This window comes from Cyprinodon tularosa, unplaced genomic scaffold, assembly GCF_016077235.1.
Source record: "Cyprinodon tularosa strain WSP-4 unplaced genomic scaffold, ASM1607723v1 ctg95, whole genome shotgun sequence".
In the NCBI taxonomy this organism is placed as follows: Eukaryota; Metazoa; Chordata; class Actinopteri; order Cyprinodontiformes; family Cyprinodontidae; genus Cyprinodon; species Cyprinodon tularosa.
The window spans coordinates 1,455,790-1,480,445 of NW_024039729.1; the positions used below are offsets into that span (position 1 = coordinate 1,455,790).

The window sequence follows — 24,656 nt, forward strand, 5'->3', positions numbered from 1 at the left end:
GGTGGGGACCTTTCTGTGACACCTATGCAGATGACCCAGTTTCGAAGGATAAATTAGCCTTAACGCAAACAAGGTAGTCAAATAATCAGCAACATGTGACATTACTGCACATCTGCCTTCTGTATTATTTGTTTAAGAAAGACATGCCATTGGAAAATATTGGTTTAACATAAAGATATGACAGTTTAGCTCACAAACTTTGATTAGCAGATAAGCCAGGCTGTCATATTTCTTTGGACATCCCTCACAGGAGCACTACAGCCACACAAGCAACGCAGCTGTGGATCAAATAAACCATCAATGACCTAATAACTGCAATTTTCTATCTGTGAAGATTCTCAGTCATCCAGCTCATGGTTAGAAATTAAAAGATCAGTTTAGGTAACTGGACGTGAAGTTTTTTTTTTTTTTACAACTTTCTAATCTCCATCTATATTCTTCTGACAGCATTGCTGAAGATTCCCTCCTCTCAGCATGCCTGGTGCTTAAACCTCAAAGTAAAACTGGTGTTCAACCTATTATTTACATATATATTATACATGAACTGACTATATACCTGAATTGCAGCATTATTTCCAAACCTTCCTTTATTCTGCACTTATATATGTCTGCACTAAAGTCTTTTGTTGTTTCCATTAGTCTTGGAATAAGATACCTCCATGTATTTGACTTGTTTGACCCACAATTGACATTTGAATTGTTTAACCCACAACAGAAAATAGAGAAAACAAAATATTATTACAAGCCTAACCTAACAATAAATTTTCATTCATCAAGGGGATTAACATTTGTTTGAATCTGATCAAATATTGTTTGTACTAAATGCAGACAGCCTCTACTTTCTACATCATATTATGCAGGAGCTGCTTTTATTAGAAAGAAAACATTTCTTCTTTTAGCAGACACATCAGCGTTCTGCTTGATTTGTTCATCGTGATATAAACCACTGAGAAGCTGGATATTTCCAGCTGATGTAGTGTGAACACTAATAGTACAACTACATGAAGATTTCTCTTTGAATCCGTTCCAAATAGAAGTCTGCAGCGGTAGGAGGCGTGCTGCTTCTCTCTCCTTCCTTTCTCTGGCTCTCATCAAGTACTCAGACATTGATTAAAGCCCAATGCCAGACTCATTTAGTGCTCCCTTATATCAACCTAGTCTCTAAGCACACCATAAAACCTTGATGAAACACTGTGTATTGTCCACCGCTCCCTGCTGTTTTGACCAAGAAGCTGGAGACAAAAAGTTTAGATTATACTAGCCAACACAAACAGAACAATGCTGCTTTCCCAAGGAGGCGGCTGTTGCCTTTACTGCAGAGCAATCAGTTCTGAAACATTTTACAGTCCCCGGAAAGACACAAAGCACAGCGTATAGAAGACGGCCGGGATCAAAAAATAAAAACAGGGTAGATCCCTTATGCTGTAGCTGGCAGAAGGAGGAACAAAGATTTGTATTATCCAGACCTCTGTATCAGATCATCCCCAAGGGTCACAGAGATAAACATCTTTATTCATCTCACCCCAAGTACCACATTTACTGTAGTCTCTCTGCTGCTATTAAACCGAGCAGCATGGCAAACAAATACAACACTCAGCAGTGAAGGGTTGTCAAGATTAAGGAGATAAAGCACCTCCATACATTGGGACTGAAAGAACTTCTGCAACAGATTAATATAGTTTTTAAATACAGGACCTTTTCAAAACTATGTCCTTTATTAAAAATGCTGTACTATGATCACTCAGGAAGCCTCCAGTGCCTTAAAATTCAACTCCCTTACATTAGGTGTGTTCTTTCAAATACATTTGCTTGATTATAAACAAATCAGAATTTATAGATGCTTAAAAAAGACTAACAGGAAAAGTGGTTTTCTTTATATTAAAACTTACTTCATTTTGAGCATTGTAATATAGTATTACTGTTAACCAAGAAATTACAATTATTAGAGAATTAAACTTTTGTATTAAAATCTTGCTAATGTTTTGTGCAAGCAATGACTGGTTTTAAAAGGCTGCAGCTTCAAAATGGCTACAGCTTTGTCTAAAATCGCTTTGACTGCAGGATGCCTTCTAAACAGCAGGATAAGTAATAGTTTGTTAAGACGAGCAATAAGCGTGTTTACAAAAGAGAGATTATTCTGCGCTTCAAAAAATTTGCTCCCCTTTCAGGCTACAGTTCCAGGAACTCACTAAGCTGCGGAGTCGTTGAGCTGATACTCTCGGGCGCGTGTGAAGCAGCTCTGGACGCCGCCGTCGCCCCACAGTCGCTGGATGACTTTGGCCAGGTCTTCTGGCAGACTGCCCTGCTCCTCTGCATCTGCAGAAAGGGAAAACAGCTGGCGGGCATCGTCCTGTGGAGAACGGCAAAACAATTAGTGATATTCAAAACAATATGGGCAATAAATAAAAATGCCATTGTTTCATTATTTTGTTGCAAATTTCAACTTCAAAGATAAATTGTACAAAAAAACGTTAAACAATGAGAAAATGACAGTTGATTATTGGTTATAGTATTGCCTCCATTTTATCAACAGCCATTTATTAAGCTTAATAGTTGACCATGGAAGGAGAAGAATAGAGAAACAAATCACAGACTTGGCTTGAATTACCTGTATTATCCAATAAATTAGATTTGGTGAGTGATTAGCACTGGGTTTCTTTGCCAAGATGCAAACTTGCTCTTATTTACAATGATGGATTAAATAAAATTTAAAACGTATAAAAGTATTTCAAATACATTATCTCAAGTTTCTTATAAAACAGAGGAAAAAAAACCCAAATAGGCCAAGAAATCCTCTAAAATGTTGATTTTCTTAATAATTTCTATAACCATAGTTAACACTCTTTGTTCTTTTTATGCTCATATAAAAAACTAAGGAAAACTCTTTTACTGAGATCAGAACAGCAGATTTCTTATCAGCGATATGAAAGGGCACTGGCTGTCTAACCTTTATTACACCAATGACCCTCTGTGTTTTTACTGTTGGACAATGGCTCACATAAACCTTTAGTGTTTGCTATGGAGGGCAGACTTCTATGTATCGGTTAACCATTATCAAGCCCTGGAAGTCATGTCAGCCGCAGCCCACAGGAGGTCAACTTGGCTAACGTAGCACACGGTGTGCACACTGCAGCAGTGAATATGTATTTGCTATGATCCCAACTGTTCCTGTAGGCTGATCATTAAAACATGAACTATTCAATTCAGTTGATTATTCACACAACTCTTCGGTCAAAATGAAGGTTGCATTGAAGGGAAAAACGAAGAAAATGTCTGAATTTAACGAAAGTAATAAATGCTATTATAAAAATCTTCAAATATTCAAGACTCAATTCAAGAAGAATTGCAATAATTTATATAATTCTATTAGAAAAAAGAGAAAGTTTAGACTGATTTAATTTAAATAAAATGTAATTTGAATGTACAGCTGGGTTTAGTTTAATCTATGGCTATTTCAATAGCTGTGATTGTAAAAATATCTTCCTATAAGGTGCTCTGTCTTTGCAGATTGCTCAACAGAAAATAAAAGGCAGCCATCTTCAAAGTCTGTCCTGACTTTAATTTCTGTAAGAACTTAATTTAGGAGATCTGGACTAGCTCTGTGGCTTCAAGCCCTTTGAATAAATCTTGGACATTAAGATGAAAGCTTACAGATTTTATTAACTAGCAAAGATTTTATCTCTACATTAATGCTAAGAACTTTTAGGCGATTACCACATTAAATATAATCTCGATGTGATGTTTTTTAGTCCCAGAGAATATAACTGGATGGCTTTAAATCCTTACCGTTCTGGAGCTGTCCTCATACTCAATCTTGAGGTTGCCCATGGCTTTAATGATGGCCATGATGGACTGGATTGTGTTGCTGTAGACCACTGCTCGGTACTGCTTACACTCTTCTTCTGAGTAGCCATCTTCGTGAATAATCCTTAAGAAAAAAAAAAATAATTTAAAGCATGAAAAGGCATGAAAAACCAGTGCCTAGAGAAATAAGTACAAATAAACACATACATTGTGAAAAGTTGATGGCTTATAAATATTCCCCCCATGAAAATGTATAATATTTTTTGAAAACGTATTTATTCTCTGCATATTTAATAATATCATTTGCTCAAGCTGAGACATTTAAGTCACACAAAAAGCAAAAACAAAGATATCTGGAAGGGAAACAACATTTTTAAAGTAAGTGCTTTACCTTAGTTTACTTTCCTTTTGATCAAACACTTTTTTATTTAAATCAAAAACTGATCCACCAAAGGACACAAACATACATTTTTTTTTATTTTAGACTAAGAAATCAACAGGAAAACATCTCTGATTGAAAGATTACAGGCTGAATGAGAGAAAGCTGCTCTGCTGGTAACCAAACTGAACCATCTCCCCCGGTATGCCACGACCAAGATCTTTGGTAAGCTGTGTGCTGTGCTGAATGGCACCTGATTAAAATTCAAGTGAGCTCACAGTGAAACATTGTGAGCCCCTGCCAAAATTACTGAAAGCCCATGGTGGTTTCATCCCCATACAAACAAAACAAATGTGTGAAGCATTTAACATCCAGTCCATGGTCTCTAAAGATGTCAATTTCCTTATAATAAAGAAAATGAAAAAGAGTTTACTTATTCAGACAAATGTTTAAGTCAAATAAAGATATATAGATGGGTCAGCTTCAGGTAAGCTATCTAATTTCTATGGTAATAAAATAATAATCTGTATTCAGCACTCAAACTATATCATGATTTGTTATATGGAATTAAATCCATCCATCCATCCATCCATCCATCCATCCATCCATCCATGGTCGGGTTGCTGGGGTAGCAGCTTCAGTAGGGAGACACAGACGTCCCTCTCCCCAGCCACTTGGGCAGCTCTTCCGGGGGGGAATCCCAGGGCGCTCCCAGGTCAGCCCAGAAACAGTGTCCAGCATGTCCTGGGTCTCCCCCTGGGCCTCCTCCCAGTGGGACGTGCCTGGAACACCCCACAAGGGAGACGTCCAGGAAGCATCCTAATCAGATGCCTGAACCAACTCAACTGGCTCCTTTCAATGTGGAGGAGCAGCTGCTCTACTCTGATTCCTCCCCAGATGACTGAGCTCCTCACCCTATCTTTGAAGGTGAGCCCAGACACACTACGGAGAAAACTCATTTCAGCCACTTGTATCTCGTTCTTTTGGTCATGACCCAAGGCTCATGACCATAGATGAGGGTAGGAACATACAGGTGCTGGTCATAAAATTAGAATATCATGAAAAAGTAGATTGATTTCAGTAATTCCATTTAAAAAGTGAAACTTGTATATTATATTCATACATTACATACAAACTCATATATTTCAGATGTTTATTTTGTTTAATTTTGATGATTACAAATGACAACAAATGAAAATCTCAAATTCATCATATCAGAAAATTAGAATATTGTGAAAAGGTTCAAAATTGATGGCCCCTGGTGCCACACTAATCAGCTAATTAACTCAAACCACCTGCAAAAGCCTTTAAATGGTCTTTCAGTCTAGTTCTATAGGCTACACAATCATGGGGAAGACTGCTGACTTGACAGTTGTCCAAAAGACGACCATCGACACCTTGCACAAGGAGGGCAAGACACAAAAGGTCATCGCTAAAGAGGCTGGCTGTTCACAGAGCTCAGTGTCCAAGCACATTAATAGAGAGGCGAAGGGAAGGAAAAGATGTGGTCGAAAAAAGTGTACAAGCAAGAGAGATAACCGCACCCTGGAGAGGATTGTGAAACAAAACCCCTTCAAAAATGTGGAGGAGATTCACAAAGAGTGGACTGCAGCTGGAGTGAGTGCTTCAAGAACCACCACACACAGACGTATGAAAGACATGGGTTTCTGCTGTCGCATTCCTTGTGTCAAGCCACTCTTGAACCACAGACAGCGTCAGAAGCGTCTAAAGAGAAACAGGACTGGACTGCTGGTGAGTGGTCCAAAGTCATGTTCTCTGATGAAAGTAAATTTTGCATTTCCTTTGGAAATCAAGGTCCCAGAGTCTGGAGGAAAAGAAGAGAGGCACTTCATCCACGTTGCTTGAAGTCCAGTGTAAAGTTTCCACAGTCAGTGATGGTTTGGGGTGCCATGTCATCTGCTGGTGTTGGTCCATTGTGTTTTCTGAGGTCCAGGGTCAACGCAGCCACATACCAGGAAGTTTTAGAGCACTTCATGCTTCCTGCAGCTGACCAACTTTTTGGAGATGCAGATTTCATTTTCCAACAGGACTTGGCACCTGCACACAGTGCCAAAGCTACCAGTACTTGGTTGAAGGACCATGGTATCCCTGTTCTTAATTGGCCAGCAAACTCTCCTGACCTTAACCCCATAGAAAATCTATGGGGTATTGTGAAGAAGAAGATGCAATACACCAGACCCAACAATTCAGAAGAGCTAAAAGCCACTATTAGAGCAACCTGGGCTATCATAACACCTGAGCAGTGCCACAGACTGATCGACTCCATGCCACGCCGTATTGCTGCAGTAATACAGGCCAAAGGAGGCCCAACTAAATACTGAGTTCTGTACATGCTCATACTTTTCATGTTCATACTTTTCAGTTGGCCAACATTTCTATAAATCCTTTGTTTTTATTGGTCTTCAGTAATATTCTAATTTTCTGATATGATGAATTTGAGATTTTCATTTGTTGTCATTTGTAATCATCAAAATTAAACAAAATAAACATCTGAAATATATGAGTTTGTATGTAATGTATGAATATAATTTACAAGTTTCACTTTTTAAATGGAATTACTGAAATCAATCTACTTTTTCATGATATTCTAATTTTATGACCAGCACCTGTAGATCGACCGGTAAATTGAGAGCTTTACTTTTTGGCTCAGCTCTCACCACAACAGATTAAATGTTTGTATTTTTCTTTATTAGATCAAACAGCCATAAGCAAATATCATGGGTACCATAATTTGTATCCAGGCCTGTTTCATCAGTTTATCATGAATTTATAAATGGGGAGTGTTGGCCTAGTGGTTATAGCAGTGCACTTGTGCTCTGAGGACGTTGCAAGGACCCAGTTCAATCCCACAGCCTGCACTCTGAGTCCCTGAACAAGACCATTATCCCCACACTGATCCACTAAGGGATGGGTTAAATGCAGTTGTTAATTTCTCCAGTGTGAGATCAATAAAGTTCAATTATTATTACTATTATCATCATCATCATCATCATCCTCATCATTTTTTTTTTAAATCATTCCGTTTAAGGATTGTTGAAAAGCAATGTCTGACTTTAATTGCTTCATTTTTATAGAGTTTTTACTTATTACTTTTCTAAGAGTGAACTTATTTCAGTGACCATTGAGGGTTTTTATTTGGGGGGGGTGCAGCAGCAATATTTTACACTTGTGTGTGCAGCTTCCTACAAAACATTGAAAATTGAATGATGAAAATTGAACATGAATATTCTAAACCAGTCTAATCCTGATTGTTTAAGGTCATCTCCATCAGGATCTGAAGTGTCATGCAGCCACTAACACTAACAAGTACTGTCCTGTATTTCTAGAAGCTCCATCTATCTTCCAATCAACTTTGAACAGGTACCCTGCTCCAAATGAAGAAAGGCGGACCCCGCATCATGACGCTGCCATCATGCTGCTACACTTAGTTGCTGTGTTGGTTTGTGGCAAACAGCAAATAAAGTCTCTGTTTCTTTTAAGTTTATGTTCAATAATAGCCTGACTAGTAAATTACACAACTAACAGCCAATCATCCAATTAACAGGTCTTCCTGATGGGATTCGTTAATTTCCTTTTTATAAACTAAGGCTTTTACAGTTGACTCCTGAAGTAGAACTTTATTTTATTTAGGGGCATCACAGTAAAGGGGGACATTTAGTGATACATTCACAAAACAACACAGTTAAATTCCTAATGAACGAAATTTTGGTCACAATGAGATAAGAATTGAAATGTTTAGGATGAGTGAGTCCTTGTGCAAACTACAGCCAATTTAAAGCTGCAAGTATTCAGTTGAATTGGGGAGTAACTTTTTACCCTATAGCACAGCAAACATTAGGGATGCTTTTACTTAAGCAGATATACTAATAATTCACCTGTAGCATGATAAATTGATAAATTTTTTCTAGAATTTTTTATATATTTTTTTCAAATCAGATTAGATATTTTTCTATGGAATTTATTCCTTTAATTGCCATTTTTTTCCCCTGTATACCCGTAGGGCTGCAACTAACGATTACTATGCATAGCGATTAATCTGTTTTTTATTTTTGCAATTAATCAACTAATAATCGGATAGGAAAAGATTCCTTAAAGAAGACTTTTTACGTAATTAAAACAGTTGAAACTAAAACTTTTCCACTTCAGGAGGTCTGGATAGATCATACTGACAGACGTACATTTTTTTTTCTATCTTAAATTCAAAATGTTATAATTACTGCTCTAAGTGGGTCGCTCTGTTAGCTAAAGGCATGTTATAGAGTCTCTATACTCCAGTTAATGATTAATTAATTACTAAATTAGTTGAGGATCATTTCAATAATCAATCACGATTAATCAGATTGTTTCTCATGTGAAAAGTTATATCTAGGTAAATCCTTGTTAAAAAAAGGTAAAAATACAAAGTTGCCAGCAATGATGGGAGGAAAGGCAGAACAATGAGCAGTTACTCACTTCATCTGCTTTACAATGGTGCTCTTCCCCGACTCACCAGCACCTGCACAAAGAACAAAAAGAGGCAGAGGTTAAAAATATGCTCCTGTAAGCTGAGAAATGTAAACAGGCAGCCAGCAAGGCCGTCTCACATCTGGACCTTCGTCTTACTCCAACACTTCTTCCCCCTCGCAGCTTTAGCACATTTTCCTCCTGGGTAAGCCATCTGTCTATACCCATACTCTACTTTCCTGACAGATGCTCAACTGTCTATGGCCAAAATTTAGACCACAGTACCGTATTTCATTTTCCATTAGGGAGCACCTGCTATAGTTTTTGTCTTACTCGTCTTTCAAGACAACTTAGTCAATTCTGGTTAACATTTTCTTGGAACTGTCCTGTCCTGCCAGGATATGGTTTTTCTTTGCCTCTGCTGTGTTTATTCTAAGAGCCTGAGGGAAAGAAAGAGAGAGAGCGAGCTCAGCTGCCAAAAGGAATCCCAACACTTTGCGCATACACACAAACACAGTCAGGGGTTTCTGTCTGTGCTTTCACCCAGGGTGAAGTCTCTCTGGTACGACCCTAAATACACACAACTAGGCTGCATGCAGGCCTCAAACGCACCACAGTGAAGCCTCAGGGTGGAAATGAGCCGAGAAATTTTCCACAGACAGCTGTCAGAGCCCACTTTTCCAAGGAATAGGAGTTTAGATGACTAATAAATCTGAATGAGGGCTGCATATGGTCACACTATTTGTGTTCAAATGTTTATATCAGAAATGAAACAGGAACTAAAGGAGGTAGAAATGAGTGCCATTCAAAGCCTGCAAACACAAATCAAACTCCTAATAGCTTTGAGTTTACAGCAATTTGCACAATAAAAATAACTAAGATGGAGCATCCCTGTTGTTAAACAGCAGATGGTACATATGAACTCACAGAAACTGATAGAGTACTTAACATCAACGCGGTTATTTTGTCAAAAATGCACAAATGATGCACTTCTGACAACAGGTGAGAAAAGATTATAGGGCCTGCTCTACATAAAACGTTTAGGTTTGCAGCTGTATTGAAATGTGCACAAATAGCAACTCCATGAGCCCTGGAATACTAACATTGGAAAACTATTCCAAGAATATGAGGCAGCAGCAGGAGGGACTTTCACTTTCTCTTCATGCTATTCAAGGGCAATAATCAAGAATTCATTGATATAATAAAGGCTCAGCGCAAGTGGTGAAAATATACAGAGTAGTGGCAGCAGTTGGAGGAGAAAAAAATAGTATCTGCTTGCCACATAATATCGCTACTGCATCTTTACCAATAATCACAATAAACATACTGAATTGTACAGAGTTAATATTACAGTGAGTTAGTAGCATGGCATTCAAATGATTAGAACATCTTCACAGTAATTCAAGCAGTTTCAATGTGTGAATGTATAGTAAAGACCAGGAATGAAGAAACATTTGTGCAGGCTGTGGTTAAATACAGCAGTTGTCGGTGATCATTTTCTAAGAGAGAAACTTGCACTTTGCCTTGCAAAAGTATTTTGTGCAAAATGGAAAGCCTTGCTAGAGCAGATGCCCCAATAAGATGGATAATTAAATCCACAATGCTAAATGGTCATAGAAATAGTTTGAAGCATCATCGTGAGTGGATGAAAATAGAGGAGTGAGAAAAATGTGGATCTGTCACATCTCTCAGCTCGCTGTTATATCACTGAACAGCAACATGACCAGTGCTCCAATATTAGGAAGGTGTATTTTGTATCATGTAAAAAAACAATAATAAATGAATAATGAGAGCAATCTACGAGTTAAGGGTCAAAAAGATCTGAGGCCTTCTAGCCCAGCGGACAGACACAAACATACAGTCAGCGTAGGTATGTGTTTTTTAGCCCAAACCCCCAACGCTGCTGATAAGGAGGTAACAGGCAGCGTTTGGCATGAAATAGTTGTTTAATTCATTCAATTAAAGTCCCTAAAACAATCACTCCAGATATCGCACTATTAGGAACAATGATTCTGCCTTTGGAAAGGCTACCAAACAATTTTTATGATTCAGCTTTATTTTTGTTGTCAAAGGTTTTTTGCAGAGGAAGGAAGCTTGAGAGCAGCTCAGAGCCTGAACTGTTGGCTGTGTTCCGCCGACAGCTGGACTGACATCAACGATCCTGTCAAAAATCCCACAGTAAACTATCAGGACTAAAACTGCCAATATCTCTGGTGTAGAGGGAAACAAAAAGCTGCAGCAGCTGACTCACTGATTTACTCTATGCGCAGCAATATCAAAAGCATGCAATAACTTTTGAAACAAAAAAAAAAGACATCATCCCTTAAGAAATATAAAGATTAGGCTTTGTAACATTGTAGGCTTTGTAACATTACTTATTAGTGTTTTGCTCCCCAGAATACCAGCTGCTTCTGGACTGGAGTTCAGTGGAGTTATTGAAAATCTTATCGAGTAAATTTTCCATTGATATTGATCAATTATTTGTTGCAATATATATTAATTTTGATTTATTTCCCAGCCCTAATATAGATGAATTTATTTTGAGTTTAGAAAAATACAAGCTGGTAGTACAATTTAGCAGACTTACAGTCTAACATGCTTATTGCATCGGACTGAATGAAGGCTGATCATTAGATTCAACTCAGAAACATTTAGTTCGAGACTCTTCAAGCTTAAAACATGAATGTGAGGAGGAATTTAAGATTTAATGTGGTGAAGTGATTTCAAGTGATCCCACAGCATAGCCATAAGCAGCCACAGCAAAAATGGAACAATTAGTAATGAGTATATTTTATGAAACTTTTGTACAAACTAGGGGTGAATGATTGAATGCCAAATAATCGAAACTGCGATTATTTTTATCCAAAATTGCGATTTTATTTCAAATTTGAATTAACCCCAATTTTGCAGATATTTCAGCCCAGGATTTCAGTTTTAACACTTCTTGCCCATAGTCCATTTTTATAGGAATTAAATGTAACTATTGTATGAAACATTGTTTACTTCTACTTGCATGAGTGGATCTGCGTGCTAGCTGCAAATCTCTCTACCTTTCTGTGTGGCCACTAACCCACTTCAAGAGTTTAATCACCACCTAAAGGGCTGGTGGGAGAAATTAAATGTCTTACTCTTTTAAATATAGTGTGATTAAAAATCATTGCCTCAAATATTTTAAAATTGTGTTTTGTTTAATTGGGATTATATTGCAACTACAATTAATTGCACAGCCCTAGTACTAAAATTGATCCCTCAGAAAACTGTTAAAACAGCCAGAGTGTCTTAAGTCAAAAGCTTCTGCAGATCAAGACCGACCTCTGCAGAAGATACTTCCTGCCTACAAACCCATTGAAGAAAAAAAACTTCCTACAACACTGAATTTAGCTATGGGATCATTAAAGTACCTTTGAAATCAACTGATTAAAATATGTCAAAAAAGACCCAAATAACTACAGACTGTACAGCAGTGGTCTTTGACAAAGACTACAAGAAATACCACAGCTTTCCCATAGAAACACACAAAGGAAAAGTAGAGTTTGATGGAAAATAACTCTCGCTGCCTGGCAACATGTAGGACAGTTGTTGAGTCAGATTCATGTTTAAAACTACAACAAAAGGTTTATTTTGGGCAATTAGGAAATTTTTGGGTAATGATGTGATGGGTAATGATAGCCAACTACTGCCAGGAGGACCAAAAGCTTAGCTAGAGTCCAGATGCAGTAAGGATTCAGATCTGGATGAGCCGGTTCTCCATACTAGGCATGGGCTGGTTACTGGTTTCACAGTATAAACCAAAAAGTCACAATTTCAAACTGCTGAAGTTCACATTCATCTTAGTGATACTTCCTTTTTTTTTTTTTTTTTTTTTTTTTTTTTATAAAATCCTTTAATAAATCAGAAAGAGTGATCAGGTAACGAGGAGGTGGCCGAAGGAGGGGAGTGTCCCAAACATCCCCCATGCTTTCACAGAGCCCTTGACATGAAAAATTCTGCATACTGAAAGGTATTAAAGTCAGCTATATAGGAATACTTTGGCTACTACAAGATGTCCAATGGTAACGGCTTAGAGGAAGAAGGTTGTCCTACGTGTGTACAGACAGCAGCAGCCAGAGAAAGCAATTTTCTAAATTCAAGGTATTTATGCTGTCTTAGAATGAATAAACTACCTTTAGTGTCAGGCATTAGTGAAAGAAATACAGGTGCTGGTCATAAAATTAGAATATCATGAAAAAGTAGATTGATTTCAGTAATTCCATTTAAAAAGTGAAACTTGTATATTATATTCATACATTACATACAAACTCATATATTTCAGATGTTTATTTTGTTTAATTTTGATGATTACAAATGACAACAAATGAAAATCTCAAATTCATCATATCAGAAAATTAGAATATTGCTGAAGACCAATAAAAACAAAGGATTTATAGAAATGTTGGCCAACTGAAAAGTATGAACATGAAAAGTATGAGCATGTACAGCACTCAGTATTTAGTTGGGCCTCCTTTGGCCTGTATTACTGCAGCAATGCGGCGTGGCATGGAGTCGATCAGTCTGTGGCACTGCTCAGGTGTTATGATAGCCCAGGTTGCTCTAATAGTGGCTTTTAGCTCTTCTGAATTGTTGGGTCTGGTGTATTGCATCTTCTTCTTCACAATACCCCATAGATTTTCTATGGGGTTAAGGTCAGGAGAGTTTGCTGGCCAATTAAGAACAGGGATACCATGGTCCTTCAACCAGGTACTGGTAGCTTTGGCACTGTGTGCAGGTGCCAAGTCCTGTTGGAAAATGAAATCTGCATCTCCAAAAAGTTGGTCAGCTGCAGGAAGCATGAAGTGCTCTAAAACTTCCTGGTATGTGGCTGCGTTGACCCTGGACCTCAGAAAACACAATGGACCAACACCAGCAGATGACATGGCACCCCAAACCATCACTGACTGTGGAAACTTTACACTGGACTTCAAGCAACGTGGATGAAGTGCCTCTCTTCTTTTCCTCCAGACTCTGGGACTTTGATTTCCAAAGGAAATGCAAAATTTACTTTCATCAGAGAACATGACTTTGGACCACTCACCAGCAGTCCAGTCCTGTTTCTCTTTAGCCCAGGCAAGACGCTTCTGACGCTGTCTGTGGTTCAAGAGTGGCTTGACACAAGGAATGCGACAGCAGAAACCCATGTCTTTCATACGTCTGTGTGTGGTGGTTCTTGAAGCACTCACTCCAGCTGCAGTCCACTCTTTGTGAATCTCCCCCACATTTTTGAAGGGGTTTTGTTTCACAATCCTCTCCAGGGTGCGGTTATCTCTCTTGCTTGTACACTTTTTTCGACCACATCTTTTCCTTCCCTTCGCCTCTCTATTAATGTGCTTGGACACTGAGCTCTGTGAACAGCCAGCCTCTTTAGCGATGACCTTTTGTGTCTTGCCCTCCTTGTGCAAGGTGTCGATGGTCGTCTTTTGGACAACTGTCAAGTCAGCAGTCTTCCCCATGATTGTGTAGCCTATAGAACTAGACTGAAAGACCATTTAAAGGCTTTTGCAGGTGGTTTGAGTTAATTAGCTGATTAGTGTGGCACCAGGGGCCATCAATTTTGAACCTTTTCACAATATTCTAATTTTCTGATATGATGAATTTGAGATTTTCATTTGTTGTCATTTGTAATCATCAAAATTAAACAAAATAAACATCTGAAATATATGAGTTTGTATGTAATGTATGAATATAATATACAAGTTTCACTTTTTAAATGGAATTACTGAAATCAATCTACTTTTTCATGATATTCTAATTTTATGACCAGCACCTGTACTACCAATGTGTAGCTTTTGATTGGCTAAAGTACCAAATCCCTTTGTAGCTGTAACCACGCACTTTGTGCACACTCGTTCATATAATAATTATAATTCGGTAGCTTATTGGTGCATTGGTGTATGGGAAAATCAGCCCAGAAGAAAATCAGCCCACAATTCAGTAAGAATATTTTTTTTCCTGTTTTCTTTAATAATTCGATAATTTTAGAAATTAAGCTGTAATAATAAAACCATGATATCTTTGCTTTAGGTAATCATACAGTCAGAAGTTCACACAGTGCCTTCTCCAGATGGTACGATGAATGTTACCGTTACAGAGCTGAGAAGAAGAAAGACTCATTTAAATGTACGGGTGTCATGGGATCTCTGATTAGGTTTTTTGTGCTTCACTAGGATCAAAATAAATACATCCACCTTTCTCGATGGCAGATGAGAAATTAGCTGCTTTGAGCTGCTGGGTAATGACATTTAATCAACCTTATCCCAGGGGAAATCTGCTTTCCTTCAGCTGTAAAAATCATTAACAAAAATTGAGTTTTGAAGGAATGAAGGCCAGGCAGTGGAAGCCATTGTTTTATTGTGTTTCAGGTTTTACCTGCATGAATATTTAGAAGGGGACAGAGATGTTCTGAAATGAGACTGATTAAGGGGCTTATACAGATTAAGACGGCGCCATCCGGCAGTATCTAACAATTGAATGATCAAATTATTCTCTGGGGATCAGGCCATTTCAAATCACTGCGACGGTCTTAGATAGAAATTGCATCTATCACCTACGGTAGGTTTTTTTGACATACTGTGCAGCCCTCTGCTCTAAAATGAGGGTTTGGTGCGAGATGATATACTGCAATTACCATCATCATTACTATACATCTAGGAATAGGAAATAAATACTTAGACTGCATCTTACAATGATCCACCCTAAAAAGAAGTGCTAAGTAAGAGGTTTTCACTGGATCAGTGGCTAATCCAGTGCAATAAATCCCCCTTTAAAGGTCAGACAAATGCATATGATAAATTGGAGTCCAGCTGCACATCTTTCCTTGGTGTTTCAATGCTCACAACACTCAATGACACACGCAAAAAACCTTAGTGGGTGTTTTTTAATTGAGTAAGCCAAGTCATACTTTTCGAGGGGAGAATGAAAAGTTGCACAAAGCATAATAATATAATCCAGCGGAACACAATTTAGCTGGAAGCTGAACTTTTGGTGCTACTGGCTCTATTTATGGTAATACCTTGTCCAACAATCGAGCCTAGAAAAACAGTGGAAGGTACTGGCATCAAAGTGCATGAAAGTCTTAAAATTAAGTTACACTTTCAAAACTGTTTATGGAAAAAATGTTCTACATAAAGGTCAGACAAAAAAACAACAAAAAAAACTAATTTATAATTTTGTTGGAGTAAACAAGAATTTTGCACCAGATGGAAAATAGACATATTTTCTAAGATAAAATTATATGAAACGGTGCCTCCTGAGGGAAAAAAACCCTTTTTAACCCTTTTTCATAAAAAATAGCAAGTCACTATTTATGCTATTCTCAAAAATAAGTGTTTAAATCTCTTGTGCTATAATAGATCTAAAAATCTTCTGAACAATTTCTGACCATATTTCTGTAGGTTTTTACTGGTATATTGAAGAATCATGTCTGGTGATGAGGTCCAACTATAAGAATGGATAGACACTTTCCAACCACCCTAATCTTCAAATTTCTCCATGTTTCCAATCCAGATTCTGACTGGGCCACTCAAAAAACAATATTACTACTTTCAAAAAGGAGAATCAATAACATCTGTAACTCTAAACTCAAACCTGCCAGGTGAATCATTTTGTCCAATCAGCAGGTTTACCTGTGTCAAAGAAAATAAGCTTTTATGCATCACTGCAGGTTATTCATATCCCTTCAAATTGTAACTCCTGAGAACAAGTATGAGTCTTTTTTTTTCTTTTTCAAAATCTGCTTTGAACTCTATAATAGACTAATGCATAGCTCTATGTGTTTTTAAAAACTCCACACAGTGTTTTAATGTTTTTGTTATTTTCTGTTTAGTATGAGCAGACATTTCTAAGGGCAATTGGTGTGTCTCCCTGCTTAAAGGCATAGAGCCTGTTTATACAATTGCAATGCTGGAAAACTACAAAGGAGCTTAGAAAGAAACAGAAATAAAGAAACCAAAGAAGCGGTCTTAAAACAGCCCACTGGGACTTGTTGGGCAAATCTACAACTTGCATCTAATATTTTACTTTTCATGTGGCCAGTAAAGGAATTTCATCATGGAAAAAATTTTTTTGGAAAACATGTTTAGCCAAGATTATCATTATATGATAAACTTATCCTAGCCCAACACTGTAATAGACGTTTTTAAATGCTCGTTAGTTAAATTCTTTTTTGTTTGTTTGTTTCTAATCTGCAGACAAGCAATCTTAGATGAGATGACCATATCAATCATAATCTGTTTGAGACAGCTGTCCAGTGGGAAAGCATAATGGGAAGCTGAAGTTTGCCAAACAAGCTTATTCTTAAGAAATTCCTGGCATGCCTGCAGCATCTAGAGCACTGTAGGTTAAAACATATAAAACAGACAAGTTGAAACATAAAGAAAGAGTGAGCGCTCCTCATGTGTCGACTCAGAATTAACTGCTTAAAACAATCTGCTTATTTCTTTATCTGTATGCAGTGCCTTATCAAGGGCCGTTATAAAGCCAGAGCTTCCTAAGGCCTAAAATGTAAATTTTTCAAAGACCTTCCCCCAGTGGTGTTAAGGCTTTTTACTATGCATGTGTGAAGGGATGTGCATGTGTTTGGAGCAAGCACAGCCTGTTCTGGTGCAACTGAGAGCAAGGCACAAAGGCAGCAGTGTGGGTCCCTGATAGCTGAGAACACAAACCCACTGTTCATGTTTGGGACTGGACTGGACTACCCCAGGAGCAGCACGGCCTCCCCACTCATTCACACTGCTCTGCTGTCTTTGACCCAACATGACAACTGCCTTTACAAACTCCAAACAAGCTCTATGTATGGACTGATAACAGAAAAGATCCCATAGCTGATTAGAAGAAGATGCGGATCTGTAAGAATTGGTATTATTGCAGTTTCTTGACTAATAGCTGACTCATGGATCCCATCTGCTGCATTGGCTGATGTTCCTCAACACTAATATGACCCCTCAGGATTTATATTCTGATATCCACAACATCAGGATATTGGAGTTTGGACCAGTTCTCATCTAGTTATGAACTGTAAGGTATCTGAGCCCGCCCACGGCAAGTTGCTAAACAGCAAACATCATGTTTGCCTATTTTTCAAGTTTTGAATAGATAGGATCAGATCTTTAAGTTCACACGCAATAATGCTTTAAAAATAAAGGCTTGAGAGAGAGAGAGAGAAATACTTTCTCTTTAGCCTTATAAGCCTAAAAGCTTTTCCAGGATGTAGAGCTTTTTTTTTTTAACTATATTCATTGATTTTATTAGAATGTGATCAATTGATTGATACAAACATAAATGCACTAAATACTGGAACAGAGTGAATTGGTGCTTGTATGGGAGAGTTTAGAGGCTACCTAAAATAATAAGAAATAATTTTTTTGTTTCATATCAAAACAATTTCCAATGTCAATTCTGAAACGGGACATGCATATGTTAAATGGTAGTTTACAGCCAAAAACTAGCATAATTTGTATCTGGTTAATAGTAAAATTATATAAATAAAACTGATTTTTCTCACAAATTTAGTACAATAAAGCCATTTAAATATCTAAGATCCAGCCTTTGTTGTGTTTCTGCCAATAGTCTACATCCAGTAAATGTGGGCCGCTAAACACCTCTATCAAATAAGCTTCTGTATTCCCATTTGAAGCAGGTTCCACAAGTTGCTATAAATATACAGCTGATGTGTAATGTTTCTTAGTTTAAAAAGGTTTGTCGCTGCAATAGAAGACTGGTCACAGCATGTACAAACAGGCCACATGTTAAAAAACGTTAGGAAAAACAAAAGGCACACTGGTATTTTCCATATTCGCCGATTTAATCTATAATGCATGTCCAAACTGGCCCTTTCTGCTACAAAAAAATATATTATGCTCAAAAGTAAATACTTAGACAAAACAGACCTGCTAAATTCCAAACTAAACTGAAAGCTTGTGTCTAAATTAAAATGCCTTCTATTGTTTTTGTGGAACATTTTGCAATGTGAACATGTCAGGATAGGGCATTGCATTTCATTATTTTTTGTTCAGGAGAGAGTTATTACTTGAAGGCATCAGAGTGTATTAAACAGAAAGGAAGACTTTGATTAAGAATTACAGCTGCTACTAAAGATTCACTCTCTGATTATACATGAACATCTTTAACTTTTGCAACCCACAAACAATATAACACAATTCAGTTTTTAGCTTAAGGTCAGATTTCCTTCTTTCCAGAAAAAAAAAAAAAAAAAAAAATCAATCAATTATGTTTGTTGCTGTAGAATTGCTAAAGAGTTTTGTGCAAGCACTGGCGATATGTTTTGGTAAAGATCTGTTATTCTTGATTTTCCGTTTTAAAAAACAAATAAACCCTCGGGTGCAAAACATTGCTGACTTAATGAGCTCACGCATATCAAATTGTTAAATCCTTGGTTGCTACCAACCACAGATATAATATTCAATGCTTATTAGATGCTGATAAGCTTATTTTACAGATATGAACATGGAGGAAGGATATGTTGCACAATAGATTACAAGATGCACAATGAACACTTAATGTAAGAATCATCTCTGACATTGTATGTGCATGTTTTACATAAGTGAAAGGAAACAAAAAAAAAAAGTCAATTACATTTCCATCTAAAAACAAACAAAAAAGAAAAAACTCTGGAACGTCCAATTCTCCTTTGATCCCAAATATCCTCACAACAAACAACTAAGATCCCATTTTTCTAAGAACTGCAGGACAAGCATGACACCATTTCTATAATAAGTGCCGGACACAGAAACTGAAAGTCTGAGGAAATAACCTGAAGTTCATACTAAAATTACCCAAAGCTTAAGTTTCCTTACCTTTCATATTATACAAAGTTGGAATATCCATTACTAATGATGAGATTTTTTTCTTTTTTTATGTTGTGTTCCAGGATGTTTTAGGCATAAATATAAATGTTTAAGTAGAATACAGAACAACAGTACTCAAGGTTAATCAACATAAAAAAATTGTTGAAATTAGAATATAGATCAGGATTATGATTTTGTACTTAAAAGCAAATGGGTCAATAGAAAAAAAAAATCAGAATTGAAATTACTTCTGGTGAGGATTTGCAGCATTGATTGTGTAAATATCATCCTGCCTGTCGCATTTTTGGTTAATAAACAGATCGTCTAACAGCATGCAGCATTTTATGCCTTTAGTTTGATTTGAATAAAAATAGGATGATGGTATCCTCCTCAGGGACTCTTTGTAATCTTATCTGACATATAGCCCAACAACAACAACTCATCGCAGACTGAATTGATAGAGCGGACCCAAGAGAAAACGGGAAATTTGTATCACGTAAAGCTCCATCCATGCATCTGAATGAACAATAAAGTCTTTTATAAAACATTAAAGTCAACCTCCTGCCTGTTGCGTTGTGGCGTCAATGTTTATTTGGTAATCAAATTATTCTTCAAGTATTTCTCATACGCCAACTCTCAATATCACCCAACACGTACACACCGAGCAGCCATGAGCCGCCTGTTCTCATTGGCTACATGTTGAGAAATGTGCCAACCTGGACTCGAGTTTAAGGCTCTCTAAAAAGACACATGTGGCACTTCCTATTATGGAAGTCAGTGCGAGGAGGAAGCGGCAGCAGCTTGCACGAACACGGGTACACATTGGTCCGACTGAAGGGATTGGATGGAAAGAGTCCCGTCATGTTCGACAGATGGCTGCAATGCCTCAGGCAAAGACCAAATCTGGACAGTGTGGTGACAGCTGCTGCAGAAGCAGAGGGATCATAAGACCAATTTCACTTCCACTAAATATACTGAGCGAATGTGACACCAGAATATAGATAGCTGCTATTTAACAACTCCTGTCTCCTAGGGAATGTTTCTCAGCATTTTCCTTCTATTTTGATTTACAGTGGTTTGGAAAATAGAAACCCTTCTATAATACATTGTGTTGGTCTATTCTGATTTATTGCAGTTTATTTTTATCAATAATCATGCCGAACATTCAGTGCTAACAACATGCACTCTTTGCAAATTCTGCAAAGCTGTGAAAAAAAGCCTCTAATGCTGCTTCTGAAATAAACTATTACAGGAATAGATAATGCAACAATTACAATCTAGTAATATTTTTATTGTCTGTGACAGAAATTATTAAGCTTTCTTAGCATCTCATATTCTATATTCAAAAGCCAGCCAAATATAGTTTTGTAGGATTTCCAACCATTTTCATGACTTTTTTCCAGAATCATTACTTTTGTGTCAATTTTAACAAATTTTAATAATATTCGAAGAATAAAATAAAAGTAAAGAGATAATTTTACGGGAGTCAAGTTTTAAGTATGAAATATTAAGATATGGCACGCTAGAGTAGAGGGTGGGGGGTGTTTGGACAGATGGATGCACAGACTGATGAATAGAAGGACAAATGGACGGATGAATAGATTAATGGGTGAGTGAACAGACAAATGAAGGACGCACAAACTAACGGATGCACACATTTTATATTTCTATCCATATTAGGACTTTACATCAACTTATATATTCATTTTAGTTACTGAATCTATGCCCAGCTCTTGAACCATTACCAGTATATTCCTAACCTTAACTTACAGTTAATTCCCACCATACCTCTAAAGTGATTAAGGTTAAAAATGGGGGTCCGCAATGTTAGAACAAGCCTTTGGTCCCCATGAGGGGCTGTTGGTCCTCAGAATTTCAGTAAAAAATACCCAAAACTTTCATAGAGAGATAACATAAACATACACACAATGTGTTGCACTATCCATTGACTTCCATGCATGTTATTCATTTCTATGGCCTAACGTTAACCCTTACCCTAAAGCTTTGTCAATAGAAAATGAGAAAGCTTTCTGGATGGGAAGTGAAACGTCTTCAAACTTGGAAAAAAAAAAAAAGTCGAGTGGTTTTGCTTTTTAACTTTTTTTTTTTTTATAACTATGACCTGGATGAAAATCTTCACCAGCACTTGAACAGTACAAAGTTGCGATTGTTTATAGCTGAAGGTTGGCGAACAGTTTTCTGATTGTGAAAATTTTATGGTTGTGACAATGACAAATAATGATGTCCAGGGGCGGATTTAGGAAATTTGGGGCCCTAGAATTGAGAAGACAACACATAAAACACACCCATTATAGAGATACAGAAATTTTAATAGAAAAGACATAGATTGTTTGTTCTATGTTTGGTCCCTTTCTTGTCGTTTTCCTCTCTATGTTTTGTACTCAGCTGACTTTTCACGCCGTCTCAAAAGGAATGAAAGAATTTTTCCAAAAGAATTTAGACACACTTAATATTAGAAGCGTTCTGATGGAATTTTAGCAAAAGGAAAACATAATAAATGTGCACCAAAAAGGAATAGTTGTATTAACCATACATGTAAACAGAGTTTTATGGGGCCCCAAGGAACTTAAGGCCTTGGCAACTGCCTAGTATTGCCTTGTGGTAAATCCTCCCTGATATCATTCAATTTGTTTCTTTTCAAGACAGAGCTTAGTGACATTAAAAAGGTTCTTTCAACCACTGTTCAAGCTTCAAAGGCAGTTTGAATAAAGAATATAGTAGAGATTCTTCTTGGAATTATAAACTTGGATTAAACCTGAAATTAAGTAGAAGAGAAAATGGCAAGATGATATCCAAAAGATTAAAGTATGATTTAATGCAGGAAAAGTCAGAATGTAAGGTGGCCCTAAGCTAAGGGCCTTCTACTGCATCATGAACAATGAGAAAATCCCAATACATTATAGATGCAGCACAGCTTTCTATGTGGAGGCCCTGAAAGAAAGGAGGGAATAAGGTATATTCTATGAATAATGGATTGATGCATCACAATATAAGCCCAGCGTTTTTTGAGGCAGCATACTGTAAGAATTTGGAGAGGAAACTGCTCAGCAATAAAAATCTTTGAAAGTGAGACAAGACTTAATAAAAAAAAAGTCTAGGCATTCTACTTCTACATTTTGTTATTGCAGAAAAATATAAACGATTAGACCTGTAAAATCCAAAAATATGACTTAAGATGAAATTCCCTGAGTGCAATCATATAGTAAGTTCAAAATGTGAAAATGAGATTAGATTTTCCAACCTAAAAATTAAAACCTAACATCTGGTTACTTTTTTAATGAACATACATGTTAGCATACATCTGAGCCTAAGGGGAACAACTATAGGATTAAAATTGCATGCAATACCAAAAATAGCATGATAAAGTTTTTATTAGTAGATACTGATATTTTTTTTTTCTTGCTTTGTTTTTTCATGCCTAACCTACCATTTACAATAATGAATCAATCTTGACAATATAAAATATATTACACAAAAAAGTGCTGGAGCTCCTTCGAAAGAAACTTACATTCTAAATCCAAAAGGCAAAGACTTTTTTTTTTTTTTTTTTGCATGACCACTTTTTATTAGTTTTTCTTGAATTTTCTGTAAAAAAGAAAATTGAAAGCATTTATTAGTTCTTTTATAAAGCAGAATAGAATAGAAAATTCTTTATTGCCTGACAGTAAGAAAATTCAGTTGCACCAGCTATAAGTAAGGGAAATGTTTTCAAAAGAAATAATAAAAGACAGTGTACAAAAATGGTGTTAAAATGGTATGCTCCGATTTGATAAAATGGATAATTGTGCTTTAAAAAAAAAAAAAAAAAATAGCAATTGCTTTTCCAGCAATAACTGAAGGAGTCTATTTTAGTACTGGTCTATGGTGCTACTGTGAAGGGAAGAGCATTTATTATTCTTGTTTATCATCATGAAAAAATGTCTAATTTTGAATTATCAAGAAAAACAATAAATTATGGTTAAAGATTCTAAAAACTATCTGTATTGTTAGTTAACTAAACAATTTAAGGTTTAGGTTTAAGTTATGGATTTTCAATTCTATGTAAATCATTACTTATAAACAACTGGTGAATGATCTGGCATTAGTCATGGATTATGACACTTGACATTTGTTTTGCCCATTCATTTAATAAAAGTTTAAATATGCCATTTCACTGAAAAACTAAAGTACTTAATTCATATATCAGTGATCATAGCTCAATGTGGACTAGATTTTAAATGCTCTATTAAAATTTTTTTTTTACAAAATATCCACAGAATGCCTAAAAAAATTCATATGAGGAGAAAAACACAGAAAAGCATATTACTCCAGAGATTTAATCATTGTTCAAGCATCTTTATGAAAATAACTTTTGTTTTGTACGCCTACAAGTGAGAAGAAAGTTTCTCAAAACAGTTGCCAGCCTCCAGCTTGTGCAGGGATAATTATTTCGAGCTGAAAGGCCATCCATCAAAGAGCAGACGAGGAGACCAAGGCTGCCTGTGACAACCGAGCCCTCTTTGCAGCCTTAAAAATCAGACGCTGCCCTAGCCTTGAAACCTGGACACATGAAAGGCCCCACCAGACCAATACAGCTGACGGGGCCAAAGCAAACATCATCACTCAGCATTTCATCTCAAGTTTAAATGCCCAGCCTGTTAATTTAACATTAAACACCATATTAGCATATAAAAAAGTAAGGTCAACTTTCTTTTTCAAATCTAAGTTGCCTGATAGAAGTTTATACGTTTATAATAACAGCAACACCCAAATTCGGCACATTCATTAAATTGATAAATCATCTAAGTGTTTAGAACAGTGTATTCTTTTCGAGACAATAACTTGTATAACTAAATAGAGAAATAAGATGTTACGCGTAAAGCTATTTCAAATCACTTTTTATAAACTTATTAATTATTAGATAAAACAACACTGAAGTCTAAACATGGTACATTGCATCAGTTGTACATTCCTCATTCTATCTCTATTCTACCACACTACATTAACCCATTTAGGCCGGGAAAGCATTACCGCATTTCTACCGTTCAAGCCGGGGGCGCTGTTGCGTAATTCTACCATTGACGCCGGGAGAGCATATAAGTCAAGCAAGAAGAAAGAAGTTTTTTTCAAGCAAACATGGAGGAGTTTGACAGAGAAGAGAAGTCGGAAGG

General features: G+C 36.8%; 1 protein-coding gene across 1 annotated transcript in view; it reads right to left on the minus strand.

Moving 5' to 3' along the window:
• Positions 1–24,656, minus strand: part of LOC119776661 (guanine nucleotide-binding protein G(i) subunit alpha-2-like) — a 68,340-nt gene that overhangs the window by 5,920 nt on the left and 37,764 nt on the right. The window contains exons 2-4 of the mRNA XM_038275213.1: positions 8,657–8,699; positions 3,787–3,928; positions 2,190–2,350 (exon numbers count right to left, since the gene is read on the minus strand). Of these exons, the coding sequence (XP_038131141.1) occupies positions 2,190–2,350; positions 3,787–3,928; positions 8,657–8,699 (346 nt within the window). The remainder of the gene's footprint in view (positions 1–2,189; positions 2,351–3,786; positions 3,929–8,656; positions 8,700–24,656) is intronic.